We start from the raw sequence: 16043 nt of genomic DNA on the forward strand, positions 1-16043 counted from the left end.
AGAAGATTCTTCACTAGAGTCCACTCCAAGACGAGTAAGATCTTTGGTAGACATATACGAAACCTGCAATATGGCCATGATTGAGCCTAACTGCTATGAGGAAGCATCAAAGCAAGAAATATGGGTCAAGGCTATGGAAGAAGAGGTTAAAATGATTGAGAAGAATAACACTTGGGAGCTCGTAAACTGTCCTCAAGGAAAAGACATCATTGGAGTGAAATGGGTATATAAAACAAAGCTCAATCCTGATGGAACTATACAAAAGCACAAGGCCAGATTGGTCGCAAAAGGATACTCACAACAACCAGGAATCGACTACAATGAGACATTTGCTTCAGTCGCACGACTAGATACAATAAGAGCTCTAATAGCCCTAGCAGCACAAAAAGGATGGAACATCTATCAACTAGATGTCAAATCAACCTTCCTAAATGGAGTGCTCGAAGAAGAGATTTATGTTGAACAACCTCAAGGCTTCATCAATAAAGGCAATGAAGGCAAAGTACTAAGACTAAAAAAAGCCTTATACGGCTTGAAGCAAGCTCCTCGAGCATGGTATAGCAAGATTGATCAATACTTCATCGATCAAGGATTCAGGAGGAGCAAAAGTGAGCCAACACTATATATTAAAGCACAAGGTCAGTATCACCTCATTGTCTCCTTATATGTCGATGATCTTATCTATACAGGAAACAATTTGGAGATGATGAAAGAATTTAAAGAAGACATGATGAAGACATTTGAGATGACCGACCTTGGGTTGATGAACTATTTCCTCGGTATAGAGGTGAAACAACAAGAAGACGACATATTTATCTCTCAAAAGAAATATATTGAAGCCCTATTGAAGAAGTTCAAGATGTATGATTGTAAACCTGTCGCTACTCCATTGGTGGTAAATGAGAAACTACAAAAAGATGATGGAGCACAAGAAACAGATGCATCACGCTACAGAAGTTTGATTGGAAGTCTCTTATATCTCACAGCCACAAGACCAGACATTATGTATGCCACAAGTCTTCTATCAAGATTCATGCAAAAGCCAAGTCAGATTCATTATGGAGTAGGGAAAAGAATTTTAAGATATCTACAAGGCACAAAGGAGTTTGGAATATGGTACAAAACCATGACTAACTCAAGGATCATTGGCTACATCGATAGTGATTGGGCAGGATCAATAGATGACATGAAGAGCACCTCAGGCTATGCTTTCTCGTTTGGATCGGGAATATTCTCTTGGGCATCAAAGAAGCAAGCAACTGTTGCACAATCAACAGCTGAAGCAGAATATGTGGCTGCTGCTGAAGCAACAAGTCAAGCTATATGGCTTCGAAAGATATTCAAAGATATGGGAGAGAAACAAAGTGGACCTACTACAATCAACTGTGATAATAAATCAGCTATCGCAATGACGAAGAACCCAATACATTATAGTAGAACAAAACACATAGCAATTAAATACCACTTCATCAGAGAAGCGGAAACAAATATGAAGATATGACTTGAGTACTGCCCGACAAAAGATCAAATTGCAGATATCTTCACAAAGGCCTTACCAAGACCAAGATTTGAACTACTACGCGTTATGCTTGGAGTTACCGAATTTGCATCAAGGAGGAGTATTAAAGTATAATGCAAATTCTAGAAGAATCTAAAAAAATATATAAGATAGAGTTATTGAAATGTAAAGAAACTTCTAGAGTATTGGAGAAAAGCCTAGGATAGAAAGAAAAATCAAGAACATTCAACTATGTAGAAAAATCTAGAAGTATTTGCATTAGTTCTAGTTAGGAGTTTCTAGAATAATCTATGGGTCTATAAATACCCATGTATCCTACCATTTTGTAACATCAAGAACAACTAACACAACATCCAATACAACTACTCTCAAGTACAAATACACTTCTCCAACTACTACTTTCACACTCTACTATCTACACATTTTCTCTATCCCTTCAACTATCCCTTTCACAACCTTGAATTACTATCAGTTACACTTTAACACACAAGGAATAAGAAAACATCAACACAACATACGTACACTTTTAAACAAAATCAGAGGGAGACCTAGTTGGGAATCAATTACCAAAAAGTTACTTAGCCAATAGGGTTTATCAGTTTTAATCAACAATCTAATAAATGGGGCTTCAATCACTTACCTAATCACTTACCTGATAGTTTTAAAAATCCAGCTGGAACAAAATCGTGAATGATAACCCCCTCACCTCGTAATATCTAGGTGTTACCACTCAATCGCCTCCCAACCTAGCCTATCAATCAGCTTTTTCATAGCACAGAATGAAGTAGCTTCGTTGTTCGTAGAGAAATGATCTTCTTCGTCTATTTGCAGGTGTTCAAAGTTTGTTCGCAGGTGGTGTTCATTCGCAGGTGGTGTTGACACACAGGCGGTTGTCATAGATCTTTAGGATGAAGGAACTGTCGCTCAAGGCGGAAGCTCGACTGAAGGGTCGTCATAGGCGGTGTTCACTCATTGAAGCTCTCCAAAGGCTCCCAATCTTTGCATTCATCCGTAAATACAATTTTTTTTTATCATCTAAATATATTTTTCCTTAAACTAGATAAATAGTGAATTGTCACCCATGTGTGAAATTTCACTCTAATCTATCCCATTTTTATGGAAGATGATAGTTTAACCAAAAAATTTGACAAACTTTTGACAAATTATTTTTTTAAGTAAAAAAAGTATTACAATTATTTCTTTATTTTGATTAAAAAATAAAAAATAATCTATTTAATTCTATTTATAGAAACTTTGTCAAAAGTTTGTTAAAAAACTATTTAAAAGAGAAAAATTTAATATTTAATAACAAATTTTAAGCATAAATTCAAATAAAAATACAATGCATAACATTTATGAATTTTAAACAAAATGCAAATAACTCATTTAAATAGTGTTGAAGAACCGTTTACAAATAAATAAATATTTTTTAAAACCAACTGATAACAAAACTTTGTCAAAAGTTTGTTAAAAAAATATTTAAATGAGAAAAATTTAATATTTAATAACAAATTTTAACCATAAATTCAAATAAAAATACAATGCATAATATTTATGAATTTTAAACAAAGCGCAAATAACCTATTTAAATAGTGTTGAAGAGCCGTTTACAAATAAATAAATATTTTTTTAAACTAACTGACAAAAAATATCACATTTTCAATCCATGTGTTAATGTTTTGATAATTTTTATTTTATTTTTTTAGTGTAAATTAAAGTATAGCGAGTTTGAGTATCTACAGCTACAGATTCTATGATACCCGTATCCGTTCATTAACATTTAGGTATAAAAAGTACTCGTACCTGCTACTTGTAAATATCCATTTGTATCTAGTGTGGATTTCATCTGTAAATACAATTTTTTTTTTTATCATCCTAAATATATTTTTCCTAAAACTAGATAAATAGTGAATTGTCACCCATGTGTGAAATTTCACTCTAATCTATCCCATTTTTATGGAAGATTATAATTTAACAAAACAAATTTGACAAACTTTTGACAAATTACTTTTTTAAGTAAAAAATGTATTACAATTATTACTTTATTTTGATTAAAAAATAAAAAATTAAGCTATTTAATTCTATTTATAGAAACTTTGTCAAAAGTTTGTTAAAAAAGTATTTAAAAGAGAAAATTTTAATATTTAATAACAAATTTTAACCATAAATTCAAATAAAAATACAGTGCATAACATTTATGAATTTTATACAAAGTGAGAATAACCCATTTAAATAGTGTTGAAGAACCGTTTACAAATAAATAAATATTTTTTAAAACCAACTGATAACAAAACTTTGTCAAAAGTTTGTTAAAAAAGTATTTAAAAGAGAAAAATTTAATATTTAATAACAAATTTTAACCATAAATTCAAATAAAAATACAATGCATCATATTTATGAATTTTAAACAAAGTGCAAATAACTTATTTAAATAGTATTGAACAGCCGTTTACAAATAAATAAATATTTTTTTAAACTAACTGACAAAAAACATCACATTTTCAATCCATGTGTTAATGTTTTGATAATTTTTATTTTATTTTTTTAATGTAAATTAAAGTATAGCGAGTTTGAGTATCTACAGCTACAGATTCTATGATACCCGTATCCGTTCATTAACATGTAGGTATAAAAAGTACTCGTACCTGCTACTTGTAAATATCCATTTCTATCCAGTGTGGATTTCATCTGTAAATACAATTTTTTTTTATCATCCTAAATATATTTTTCCTAAAACTAGATAAATAGTGAATTGTCACCCATGTGTGAAATTTCACTCTAATCTATTCCATTTTTATGGAAGATTATAGTTTAACAAAAAAATTTGACAAACTTTTGACAAATTACTTTTTTAAGTAAAAAAAGTATTACAATTATTACTTTATTTTGATTAAAAAATAAAAAATTAAGCTATTTAATTCTATTTATAGAAACTTTGTCAAAAGTTTGTTAAAAAAGTATTTAAAAGAGAAAATTTTAATATTTAATAACAAATTTTAACCATAAATTCAAATAAAAATACAATGCATAACATTTATGAATTTTATACAAAGTGAGAATAACCCATTTAAATAGTGTTGAAGAACCGTTTACAAATAAATAAATATTTTTTAAAACCAACTGATAACAAAACTTTGTCAAAAGTTTGTTAAAAAAGTATTTAAAAGAGAAAAATTTAATATTTAATAACAAATTTTAACCATAAATTAAAATAAAAATACAATGCATCATATTTATGAATTTTAAACAAAGTGCAAATAACCTATTTAAATAGTGTTGAACAGCCGTTTACAAATAAATAAATATTTTTTTTAAACTATCTGATAAAAAATATCACATTTTCAATCAATGTGTTAATGTTTTAATAATTTTTATTTTATTTTTTTTAATGTAACTTAAAGTATAGCGAGTTTGAGTATCCTTAGCTACAGATTCTATGATACCCGTATCCGTTCATTAACATGTAGGTATAAAAAGTACTCGTACCTGCTACCTGTAAATATCCATTTCTATCTAGTGTGGATTTAATCCGTAAATACAATTTTTTTTATCATCCTAAATATATTTTTCCTAAAACTAGATAAATAGTGAATTGTCACCCATGTGTGAAATTTAACTCTAATCTATCCAATTTTTATGGAAGATGATAGTTTAACAAAAAATTTTGACTAACTTTTGATAAATTACTTTTTTAAGTAAAAAAAGTATTACAATTATTACTTTATTTTGATTAAAAAATAAAAAATTTATCTATTTAATTCTATTTATAAAAACTTTGTCAAAAGTTTGTTGAAAAAGTATTTAAAAGAGAAAAATTTAATATTTAATAACACATTTTAACCGTAAATTCAAATAAAAATACAATGCATAACATTTATGAATTTTAAACAAAGTGCAAATAACCCATTTAAATAGTGTTGAAGAACCGTTTACAAATAAATAAATATTTTTTAAAACCAACTGATAAAAAATATCACATTTTCAATAAATGTGTTAATGTTTTAATAATTTTTATTTTATTTTTTTTAATGTAAATTAAAGTATAGCGAGTTTGAATATCCACAGCTACATATTCTATGATACCCGTATCCGTTTATTAACATGTAGGTATAAAAAGTACTCGTACCTGCTACCTATAAATATCCATTTCTATTTAGTGTGGATTTCATCCGTTAATACAATTTTCTTTTTTTATCATACTAAATATATTTTTCCTTAAACTAGATAAATAGTGAATTGTCACCCATGAAATTTCACTCTAATCTATCCCATTTTTATGGAAGATGATAGTTTAACAAAAAAATTTGACAAACTTTTGACAAATTACTTTTTTAAGTAAAAAAAGTATTACAATTATTACTTTATTTTGATTAAAAAATAAAAAATTAATCTATTTAATTCTATTTATAGAAACTTTGTCAAAAGTTTGTTTAAAAAGTATTTAAAAGAGAAAAATTTAATATTTAATAACAAATTTTAACCATAAATTTAAATAAAAATACAATGCATAACCTTTATGAATTTTAAACAAAGTACAAATAACACATTTAAATAGTGTTTAAGAACCGTTTACAAATAAATAAATATTTTTTAAAACCAACTGATAAAAAAACTTTGTCAAAAGTTTGTTAAAAAAGTATTTAAAAGAAAAAAATTTAATATTTAATAACAAATTTTAACCATAAATTCAAAAAAAAAATACAATGCATAACATTTATGAATTTTAAACAAAGTGCAAATAACTCATTTAAATAGTGTTGAAGAACCGTTTACAAATAAATAAATATTTTTTAAAACCAACTGATAAAAAATATCACATTTTTAATCATGTATTAATGTTTTGATAATTTTTATTTTGTTTTTTTTAATATAAATTAAAGTATAGCGAGTTTGAGCATCCACAGCTACAGATTCTATAATACCCGTATCCGTTCATTAACATGTAAGTATAAAAAGTATTCGTACCTGCTACATGTAAATATCCATTTCTATCTACTGTGGATTTTATCTGTAAATACAATTTTTTTTTTTTATCATCCTAAATATATTTTTCCTAAAACTAGATAAATAGTGAACTGTCACCCATGTGTGAAATTTCACTCTAATCTATCCCATTTTTATTCCTGTTTACGTGACAACTTGTTCTACAACTCATGTCACAAACATGATCTACCAAACTTTGCCACTAAACTAAAATGCACGTCTTTTATGTTAATTCATTCATACCATTAGCAACCAATATCATATTATTAGTATTCAATATCACTTCTTCAGCTTGGAAAAGAAACATGGTTACTGCAGATATTGTTCGAACAGTGGTTGGCATCATAGGTGTGTGCGAGTGACTAAAACCTGATCACTTTCTGAACTTCATTATCAGCAAAATTTATAGAACTCTAACATATGAGCACATGCATGTGATTTAACTTTCTCATTTTTTGCCACAACAATCAGGAAACATCATTTCGGGGTGCCTTTTCTTGTCTCCAGTGTAAACTAATCTATCTCTTTGTCTCCCTCAGATTTGTGTGTTTAGGTGGCCATTGATTTGAGTAATAACATGATATGATATTGCAGGCCAACATTTGTGGAGATATGGAAGAAGGGATCAGTGGGGGAGTACTCAGCAGTGCCATACATGGCCACACTGATGAACTGCATGGTTTGGACTTTGTATGGTCTACCAATGGTGCACCCTCACAGCTTGCTGGTAGTGAGCATCAATGGCGGAGGATGCGTGATTGAGATGATCTATGTCACCCTCTTCTTCCTCTACTCTAATCGCACCAGGAGGCTCACCCTCTTCCTTTGCCTCTTCTCACAACTCCTCTTCCTCACGCTTCTCTCCATTCTCACCTTCACTTCCATTCATGATGTCGACAAACGCTCTGCTGTTGTTGGAACCATCTGCGTTATCTTCAACGTTGCCATGTACGCTTCGCCCTTGTCCGTCATGGTCACGCATCCTTTCTCAACACTTTTCTTTCCTTCTTCTTATCTTCAAAGTCTGCATGTGTTAACAAGTAAATGTGTAATGGGGTTGCAGAAACTGGTGGTGAGGACCAAAAGCGTTGAGTACATGCCATTTTCCCTCTCTCTAGCGTCCTTTGGCAATGCTGTGTCTTGGACTGCATATTCTCTCATCCCTTTTGATCCGTTCATGGCTGTAAGTTCAAACAAAATCACTAACAAACCCTCTACATATTCAATACAGTAATTAACTTAACCCGTTGTTGTTGTGCTTGGTAAATTTTCAGATACCAAATGGGATCGGCACAACATTTTCTGTGGCACAACTAATTTTGTATGGAACCTATTACAAGTCCACAAAGACGCAGATAGAAGCAAGGAATGCCAAAGGGGTAGGGGAGGTGAATCTCTCAGAGGTGGTGGTCGGTAACAATAATCAAGATCCTAACAATATCATTGCTGTTCTTCCCGATGGTTTTTAATTTCAGCTTCATGCCTGTTGCCTAATGATTCATGGATGCACTCTTTTACCAACTCAAGCCTTGGTAATTGTCATTAGATATAGTCACTTTATAATATATAGTCACTTTTTATTGATTAGTGTCCTAGCCCTATTTTGTTTATGGTGATGTGCATGAAAATTTGAAGAAAAGCGGAGGTTGGCAGTCGAATACAAAGTGAACAAACTTGCCACATCCACCGACTCCTCTTTACCTTTACGCACATCAACGTAGTTGTTCCTTTTATACTTAACTAGGTTTTTCATTATCTCAATGCATGACTTGTTCTTTGCTTTACCGACTTGTTATTAACCGTGTGCTTGTCAAACTCCTTTTGACCGTGTACTTGTTATTTACCGATTCTCATTTTCAATTAACAAGCTTGTCTTGTAGAATTGCATCGCCTTTAACCTCATTTTCAATTATTTGTTGCAAATCACCTTTTGCAATATCTAGCCTTTGGCTAACAAGCACTACAAAAAAAAAAACTAAATTACAGGGATTTTAATTTCGTTTAGCAGAGGTTTTTACCCTCCACAAAATATTTGCAGGGGTTTTTCAAACTTCCACAGATAGAGTCCCCACAAGTTATTTGTGGAGGTTTTCTACAACCTCTGGTACCAGGTTTATATTGTGAAAGTTTTTTAATGGAGAGTTATAACCTCTCCTATTCATGACTATTATTTTGTGGAGGTTTATAACCTCATTTATTTCCATAAACCTATTTGATTCCAAAACTCCTATTTTTCCTTTTTTTTTTTGTGGGGGTTAATACCCTCCTCAATTTGAGGATTATAAAACCTGTTTCGTTTGTATTATTTAATTTGTGAATTTATTACTGTATTTTTCTTGCATTATTCAAATCTCATAAAAAACAATATTTTGTTTATAATTAGAATTTCCTACTATACTTGACAATGTATGTCACAATTTGAGGTACTTATACTTTATATCAACAATATTTTTTTGTAAACTTCAATCAAAGTGCTCAAATATATATCATTAGAACTTTTGATTCTCAAAATCAACATATTAACATAAAAGCAATTTAAATTGAAACAATTACAACTTAATCCATACTTACTCAAAGTTCATAATACACTAAAATAGTTTCATCTTAAAAATATCATCAACATCCTAAATGTTGCTACCACCAGATGATCCTCTTGTACCCATAGAAGACTCAGGCTCATTTGCATACTGGTTTGCTGAAATTATAAAAGATAAATATTAGCTGCAAGAAGGACGTCAACCTCAAATCATGAAATCAACATGCATATACTAAAATAGTTTATTACTAGATCATTGACCTGCACAAAAATCATGATTATTTGGTATTGATGATTAACTCACACCGATACAATATAATTCTTGTATCAAAAATCACATCACAAATAAGTACCAAGATAATTAGTTTCCAAAGGGAAAAATTCTAGGATTTCAAGCAATTGGATTAATAAAAATGAAATCAAATTTCACATTAAACAATCCCATATAACTAAAGAATCACTGCGAAATCAAATCAAGAATTTGAAGTACCTGGAAAGAAATTCAGTAACAATTGAAAGATTTGGAGGTCGAGTTACTGCTCCCATGAAGAGAACAACATTTGGATGCCTCAATCTTTTCATTATTTTGACCTATTGAAATTAACATCATAAACTTTCTGGAATTTAATTTATAAAATAGTTGTTGGCATTCAAAGTAAAAATGTACATTAACTTGATGAAAATCACAGAAAGTAGCTCTAATCACAGAAAAATTTTCATTAGAAAAGACATTACTTTTAACAGAGGAGAAAGACAATATATTCTCATCAATAAATAAGCTAGAAAATAGATAATCTCTTGGATTATCTCATTTTTTTTTTATATTTAAAGGGGTTTTAAGCTACTTATGTTGAATTTTAAATTAGTTTGCTTTGAACAAAACAAATTTTAGAAAACTAGTGTGAAGGAGATATTCTGTTAAGTTTAGTTAGGATTTTCATTTATTTCTCAATATTTTCTTTATAATTTTAGTTAAGAAATAAAGAAGAGAAATTGAAGTTTTAAAAGAATAAAGCATTTAAAAGCATTGAACCTGGACATCTAGACCATACATAAATAGGATTAAAGAAAGAAATAGGGAGGGTATTTTGATCTTTTTCACTCACTTTTAAGAGCATTCATCATATCTCCAGAAGCTTGGGTATGAGAAAGGACAAAAAGGGTGGAAACTCAAGTCTAATTCTCTTCAAGGGTCTATAGAGTTTTTTCTTTATCCCTTCTCTTTATTTTTGCTTCTATTTCCCCTGTGTCTAGCTTTACCCTTTTTGTTAGGATTGGCTGAATTTCAATATAATTCTAATCCCTGAATCTCTAATTTAGATTATTAATGAAATTTTATTTCTTTATCTTCGTGTTTATGTCCCGTCTTCTTAATGCTCTCAATATCTCTAGGATGTTCTACACAGAAAACTTTTAAATTTCACCTATGGAATTAGGATTTAAATAAATTTGAAAATCTGTACGTAAACATAGCGGAAATTAAATTGACCCAATACTCATTTTAAAGCAAAAGCTAAAATCCATGCTAATTGAAGTATACTATAATTTTCAAATTAGACTAGAAAAGTAAATAGTTTATCTCTCTTGTACCATCTCTTTGAACATATCTTCTTTTCAGACCACTTCCACCTGCATCTCCAAACTCAAGCTATGATCCTTAATTTCAAAAGGAACTTTGCATTAACATCACTTGTGATTGGTTTAAATTGCCAACATGGATTGATTATGATGCTTTATATAGCAGAGATGCTATATAATATTATAGCAGCTGCAATCAAGTGAAAGACTCTTGGAATTCAGGCATGTATAGTAATTTTTAGGCTTGCTTCACTTTGCAGCACACAAAATTATTGATTCATAGCCAACACATTCATATTAATGATAATAATGCATTCCAATTAATATTATTGATGGTGTTATTATTATTCTGGTATTCCTTTGAGATGCTTTCATTTGACAGAAAAATAGAGCAGAAAGCTTGCCAGAAGAACAACAAGTAGTGAAATTATATGTATTTTTAATTATAAACTATTATTAATATATTTAATAATGGAATTATTTAATATAAATTTATTAATGTTCTTTTACTTGATTATTAAATATTTAAGAGTTCACTAATATTTAATTTTGGAAAGTTTAACATTAAACTTTTAAGTTTTAAGAAAAATAGGTGAGAAAGTCAATTATTTTATCTAAATAAGGAAATTGAATATACTATTTTAATAAAAGCGGCAGGTATATTGTACATTGGATTATACTATCATAACCCTTTGAATATTTATTAAGTTAATTTCTAAATAATTAAATCCTTCAAATCATTCAAAGAATTTATTTTAAAGATATGAAACACAGTATAAGTATAAGTAAATATATAGGCTTTGTTAAACTAATATGATACAAGATAGTACAAAAAAATGAATTCAGCTCTTCTAAAAATACACTTTAATAGAAAATAAGAAATTATAAATTTGGATTGCGTAGAAGTAATATTACTTTATTGTGTTGATTCTTGGCATTGGCACAGACACATTCAATTCATAAAAAAAATGCATTTTATAGATGGTAGCACATACCCAGGTGTGCAAGTGCATACCACATGATTAGTGAAAATAACACAATCAATAGATTCAAGTTCAAGAATATAAGAAACTCACTGTTCCACGCCATGCACCACGATACACCTCCCCATACGATCCTGCATGTCAAACGTGCAATGAACTGTTGTTAACAACTTAACATCGTACTAGTGTAGAAGTAGTAGATTACCTCATCCTCAGATCTGGAAGGATGTTAAGAGCTTGTCGATTGAATCTCTAGACATTGTAAAGCTCCATGATTCTGTCATAATTCTCACCCCACCATTTTTGAGCTTGCCACTTGTCAAAAATCTCTCGGCTTCAAATTTAAATGGTAAGTGCTTTCAGTCTCTAACTTCATTAAAACAACTAATAATATTCTCTGTATAATAATTTCTTTCTCATGATTCATAGAAGGAATTACACAAAACAGAATCAATTTCTTAGTATCAAGTATCAGACATTTATAGTGCTTGTTGCATTGTCACCATTGTAGTTGACAGCATTCACAAGCAATGAGATTTTTAGTAGAAGATAAACTTTTATATTGCAAACTGGATTTTCTGAGAACCTATTTACATACTCATCATACTTTGCTAATATGAAAAAACGTTCCTAAAATAAAATTTCAAAACCCATTTATTTAAAATTCTATAAACTAATTATTGAGCACACTATAACTCTGTTTCAATATTTAGTGGATTTGTCCCTTGCCTACTTGAACCAAAATTTGCATCTGCTAAAGCAGTGCCTACTTAATAGATTAGCAACTTCACCAAATAACCATGCTACAATCTCTTAATAAATTAGCAACTTCACCAAATAACCATGCTACAGTGCATAATAAACTAAGCAATCCCTCTGCTTACCGGTTTCTGAGAGAATTGAGCCAGAAAACACAAATTCAACCATTCAATTCAACGAGACAATTGCCCAAATACTTTCTCCATCATAGACCTAACCCACACCTAACCCACTGAACTATGAAACTCACAAATAACTATTAATTGAATTATAACAATTAAAGAATTAAAAGAAAAGCAAAGAGATATATAAATAATGTAGATCGGAGGAAATTTGATCGGTTATGTGAAACAGAAACCCTTGGAGTGCAATAGAATGGGAAATGTTAAAGGGCTGTGTATATTGTGATGTGCTGCGAAGAAAAGAGAATGCGTAATCGATGGAAGATCGAAACCCTAAAAGGAGAAGAGAAAAGGAAATGAGAGGAGACTTACACGACGGTCAACCTTGGCGAGGATTAGATCCGAAGCAGAGAACACAGGCGAAAACAGAAAGGCAAATGCAAAGAGAAGCGGAAACAGATTCGACCTCATGATGTATCTTTTCATTGTTTTCTTCGTCTTCTTCTTCAGCCTTCTTCAGCCACTGCTGCTTCAACTCATTCGCTGCTGCGTTTGGGACCAAACAGACCACAAGACTTTGATGTGTTGTTCTTGGTAAATTCAACTATAAGAGAGTAATTTACCACTCTGCACTCTCTCTACTGTTAATAAAAATAATAATCAACACATTTAGAGTAACAATCACACGTCAATTCGGTCATAGAAGAATATGTTCATTTTGCGGAGGTCATAAACCTCTTAAAAAGAATAAAAAAACTCCTTCTATTATTAACTTTTATAAAATCTATCATAATCAATTCATATAATTTTTATCTGTGGAGGTCTTTTTAACCTCCATCAATTGACCTCTCCTATATATCTTTTTTTTTGTAGTGAAGCTTGTCTTGCTTGCACCCATATCAAGATACCACACTGATTTATTCAAGCTATCTAGATGCCCTACCAAGTTATCTGGTCTATCTAGAGGCACCCTTTGAATTAACCAAGCTATATAGATGTGCCATTGAGTTATTTGAGTTGTCCAAATGCCCATTCAAGTTGATCAATTGCATGTGTTTGGTATCCGAGCTACTAATAAAGTTGAGATTGACACCAAAGCTTTGTGTCATCCTTAACAATGCTTCTTCCTCTTCAACATCTTTTGTAAAAGTCGGTTGTCTCCTCCCTTCTATTCTCAGATAGGCAATTTTTAACTGAATGCCCGAGAGTAACACTCTTTTGCATAATGGTCATATTTGTCATACTTAAAGCACTAAAAATTTGAGGTGCTCAACTAACCTTCTCTCCATGGACCTCGTCCTCTTTCACACCAATTTTGTTGATCAGATTGCTTTTTCTTTTCATCTTGACCAGGACCTTTACCTCTACAACTATTTCTTCTAGCACCTCAGCCTCATCCTCTACCTTGTGTGTTATGAGCTTACTACTCATCTTTAATTTACACCTTCATTTGGAGTACTTGATCAATTGAATCCACCATGAACCTATTCCATCTAGAGAAGTTTGCATTTTTACAACTTATAGATCGTCAATGTAATCCTCTTCTATAACTTTTCATAAATCTCGCTCTTCTAGAGAACTAGTTTGCATTCTTACAATCCATAAATCATAATTTTTGTTATTAAAGAGTGAAATAACGATTTGTGAGAATTTCTATTCTCCATCCATTATACAAGTTCTATAACAATAACTTTGATGAGCTTGTGATATATTTTATAAATGGGCTCTCGATATATAAAACATAAATGTAATAAATTATTAAATACTAATAGTATCATAATCATAGTTTTTAAATCTAAATAATAAATGAATATATTTTTATGTTTATGTAAAAGATATATTAAAAAAATTGAAATTTTATCTACAAACTAGTTTAAATAAATAATTAATATTCTTAAACATTTAATATTTATTTATTTGATATTCTCAATAATATATATATATATATGGAAATTATATAATTATTAAAATTTGAAATGTGATTCTTTTTCATACTAGCTTCTATTATTTTAAAGTCTTTGAAATAATTATTTGCTTTTTTTTCTTTCATAATTTTTAAACTAACACATTAAAGATACTAATTAAAGTTTCATAATTTTTAAACTGCTAGAATTTATAAATCCTTGAATCTAATTTCTAAAGAAATAACAAGTTCTTTCACTATAGTAAACATTCACTTAAGTACGCATTTTGATCTTGAGAGTGTAAGACCCACTTTTTCTGCTCTTATGTTTAAGGGTCTGGCCTTAACTATTGGACCTAAGGGCCAGCCCATAGGGTACCCAAAATCCTTTTTCCAACCCTAATCCCATTTACTTTGTCCCATTCTCAGAAAACAAGAACCCTCCCCCCTTCCACTATTGGACCAAAGAGCTCTGCTAGAGCATAATCAGAGTACCCACTGTTTCACTCGAACGTCTTCTCTGGTTTACAGCACCGATTGGAGTTACAGTGCTCCCCTCTATGTCTAGGTCATATGCAAGAGGGAGTAAGAATTAAGACGGTGGTTTTACAACAATTATAATCAAGTGAAGACTGTTCAAGTTTGTGTGTCCTATGGTTATCAAAGAATTTAAAATTCAAGTCGATTTGATTTGTTCCCTTGGTAAGGGTGGGATAGAACATCAAGGATGAATTGGTTGTTTTCTCAATCTCATTCCAATGAGTTGGGACAACAACCGAGGTGATGTTCTTTGATTAAAAGAGATAAGTTAGTGGTTGCGTATGAAGTATGGATCAAGCTAAATAGTGAGGGGGCAGAGTTTCACGTGAATCAAAGTCATCTGACAAAGGAAAGTGAATAATAGACGCAAAGGATCTCAATGGAAGAAGATTTTATAGACGTGTTTTGAAGCAAGTACTAGAATTTTGACCTTGGTGTGGTGGAGTTCACTTTTGCATTGGTGTCTGAAGAAGAACTTGTATCAATAGTTCCTAATTGGATGGTTCCTATTGAGAGTTTGAAGTGAATACGGAAGTGGAGGAGATGTTGGAGAAGTAGTGGTTTACACTAAGTATAATCACAAGGATGACTGCAAGTTTGGTGAATCTTAGAGGAGAGGTAGTGGTATGATAGACTGTTTAAGGGTAAACGTTGGATAAGGGAGGATTGGCTTTTCGAGCTTATAGTTTTAAAGAGTGGAAACATGATGAAGGTAAGGAATTTCAAATAGGTTAACGACAACATCAAGGTTTAGCGACAAGTTTTCCTAAGTGTGAAGAGAGTATTCAGAATGTTCAAGAAGAGTATTGACAAAGGTTCGAATGACTAGTAGGACAAATGGTTTTTAAAAGGATGGATACGATGTTGAGAAAATGGACTGCTAAGACTATAAAAAGGGGAGTTCAAAGGGTTTTTCAAATTTCATAGAAGTTTTGGAGGAAGGTTTCTCAAATGATTGCTTCCTTGTCACGACAAACATGAAAGAGCATCATCTTGAGTAAACAAATAAGTGATTTTGTGTGTGGATCAGAGTAGCGCAACAAAATGGTGACAAATGACACTTATAAATAGTAAGAGGTGCATGTGAATGACTATCTTATTCACGACCTAGAGGTTACTA

At 30.7% G+C, this 16043-nt stretch overlaps 1 protein-coding gene and 1 long non-coding RNA gene across 11 annotated transcripts; one reads left to right on the forward strand and one right to left on the reverse strand.

Annotated features, from left to right (window-relative positions):
• Positions 1–6807: 6807 nt before the first annotated feature.
• LOC114187807 (bidirectional sugar transporter SWEET7-like) lies at positions 6808–7971 on the forward strand. Its single transcript, XM_028076181.1, has 5 exons — positions 6808–6850; positions 6974–7010; positions 7097–7475; positions 7566–7685; positions 7777–7971. Exons 1-5 carry the CDS (start codon positions 6808–6810, stop codon positions 7969–7971), a joined length of 774 nt encoding a protein of 257 aa, XP_027931982.1.
• Positions 7972–8773: 802 nt separating this feature from the next.
• Positions 8774–13195, reverse strand: LOC114166165 (uncharacterized). Of its 10 annotated transcripts, XR_003599860.2 has the most exons (6): positions 12853–13178; positions 11805–11933; positions 11693–11733; positions 10629–10806; positions 9529–9629; positions 8774–9197 (listed from the first exon to the last, which is right to left on the reverse strand). It is a non-coding gene; the product is annotated as an uncharacterized LOC114166165 (long non-coding RNA). The 10 variants fall into 10 exon arrangements; XR_014995505.1 differs by having other exon boundaries at positions 9529–10806; positions 12853–13189; XR_003599859.2 differs by having other exon boundaries at positions 11693–11933; positions 12853–13179.
• Between the last annotated feature and the right edge of the window lie 2848 nt (positions 13196–16043).

This window comes from Vigna unguiculata, chromosome 6, assembly GCF_037176805.1.
Source record: "Vigna unguiculata cultivar grain cowpea cultivar isolate G323 ecotype 2 chromosome 6, ASM3717680v1, whole genome shotgun sequence".
Taxonomy (NCBI): domain Eukaryota; kingdom Viridiplantae; phylum Streptophyta; class Magnoliopsida; order Fabales; family Fabaceae; genus Vigna; species Vigna unguiculata.

Bases quoted from the DNA above. Each gene is read 5' to 3' on its own strand.
- LOC114187807 (XM_028076181.1), top strand. From the start codon at position 6,808: ATGGTTACTGCAGATATTGTTCGAACAGTGGTTGGCATCATAG. The intron at 7,011-7,096 runs GTAAACTAATCT...ATGATATTGCAG, and splicing joins TGCCTTTTCTTGTCTCCAGT to GCCAACATTTGTGGAGATAT. The intron at 7,476-7,565 runs GTCACGCATCCT...ATGGGGTTGCAG, and splicing joins CTTCGCCCTTGTCCGTCATG to AAACTGGTGGTGAGGACCAA.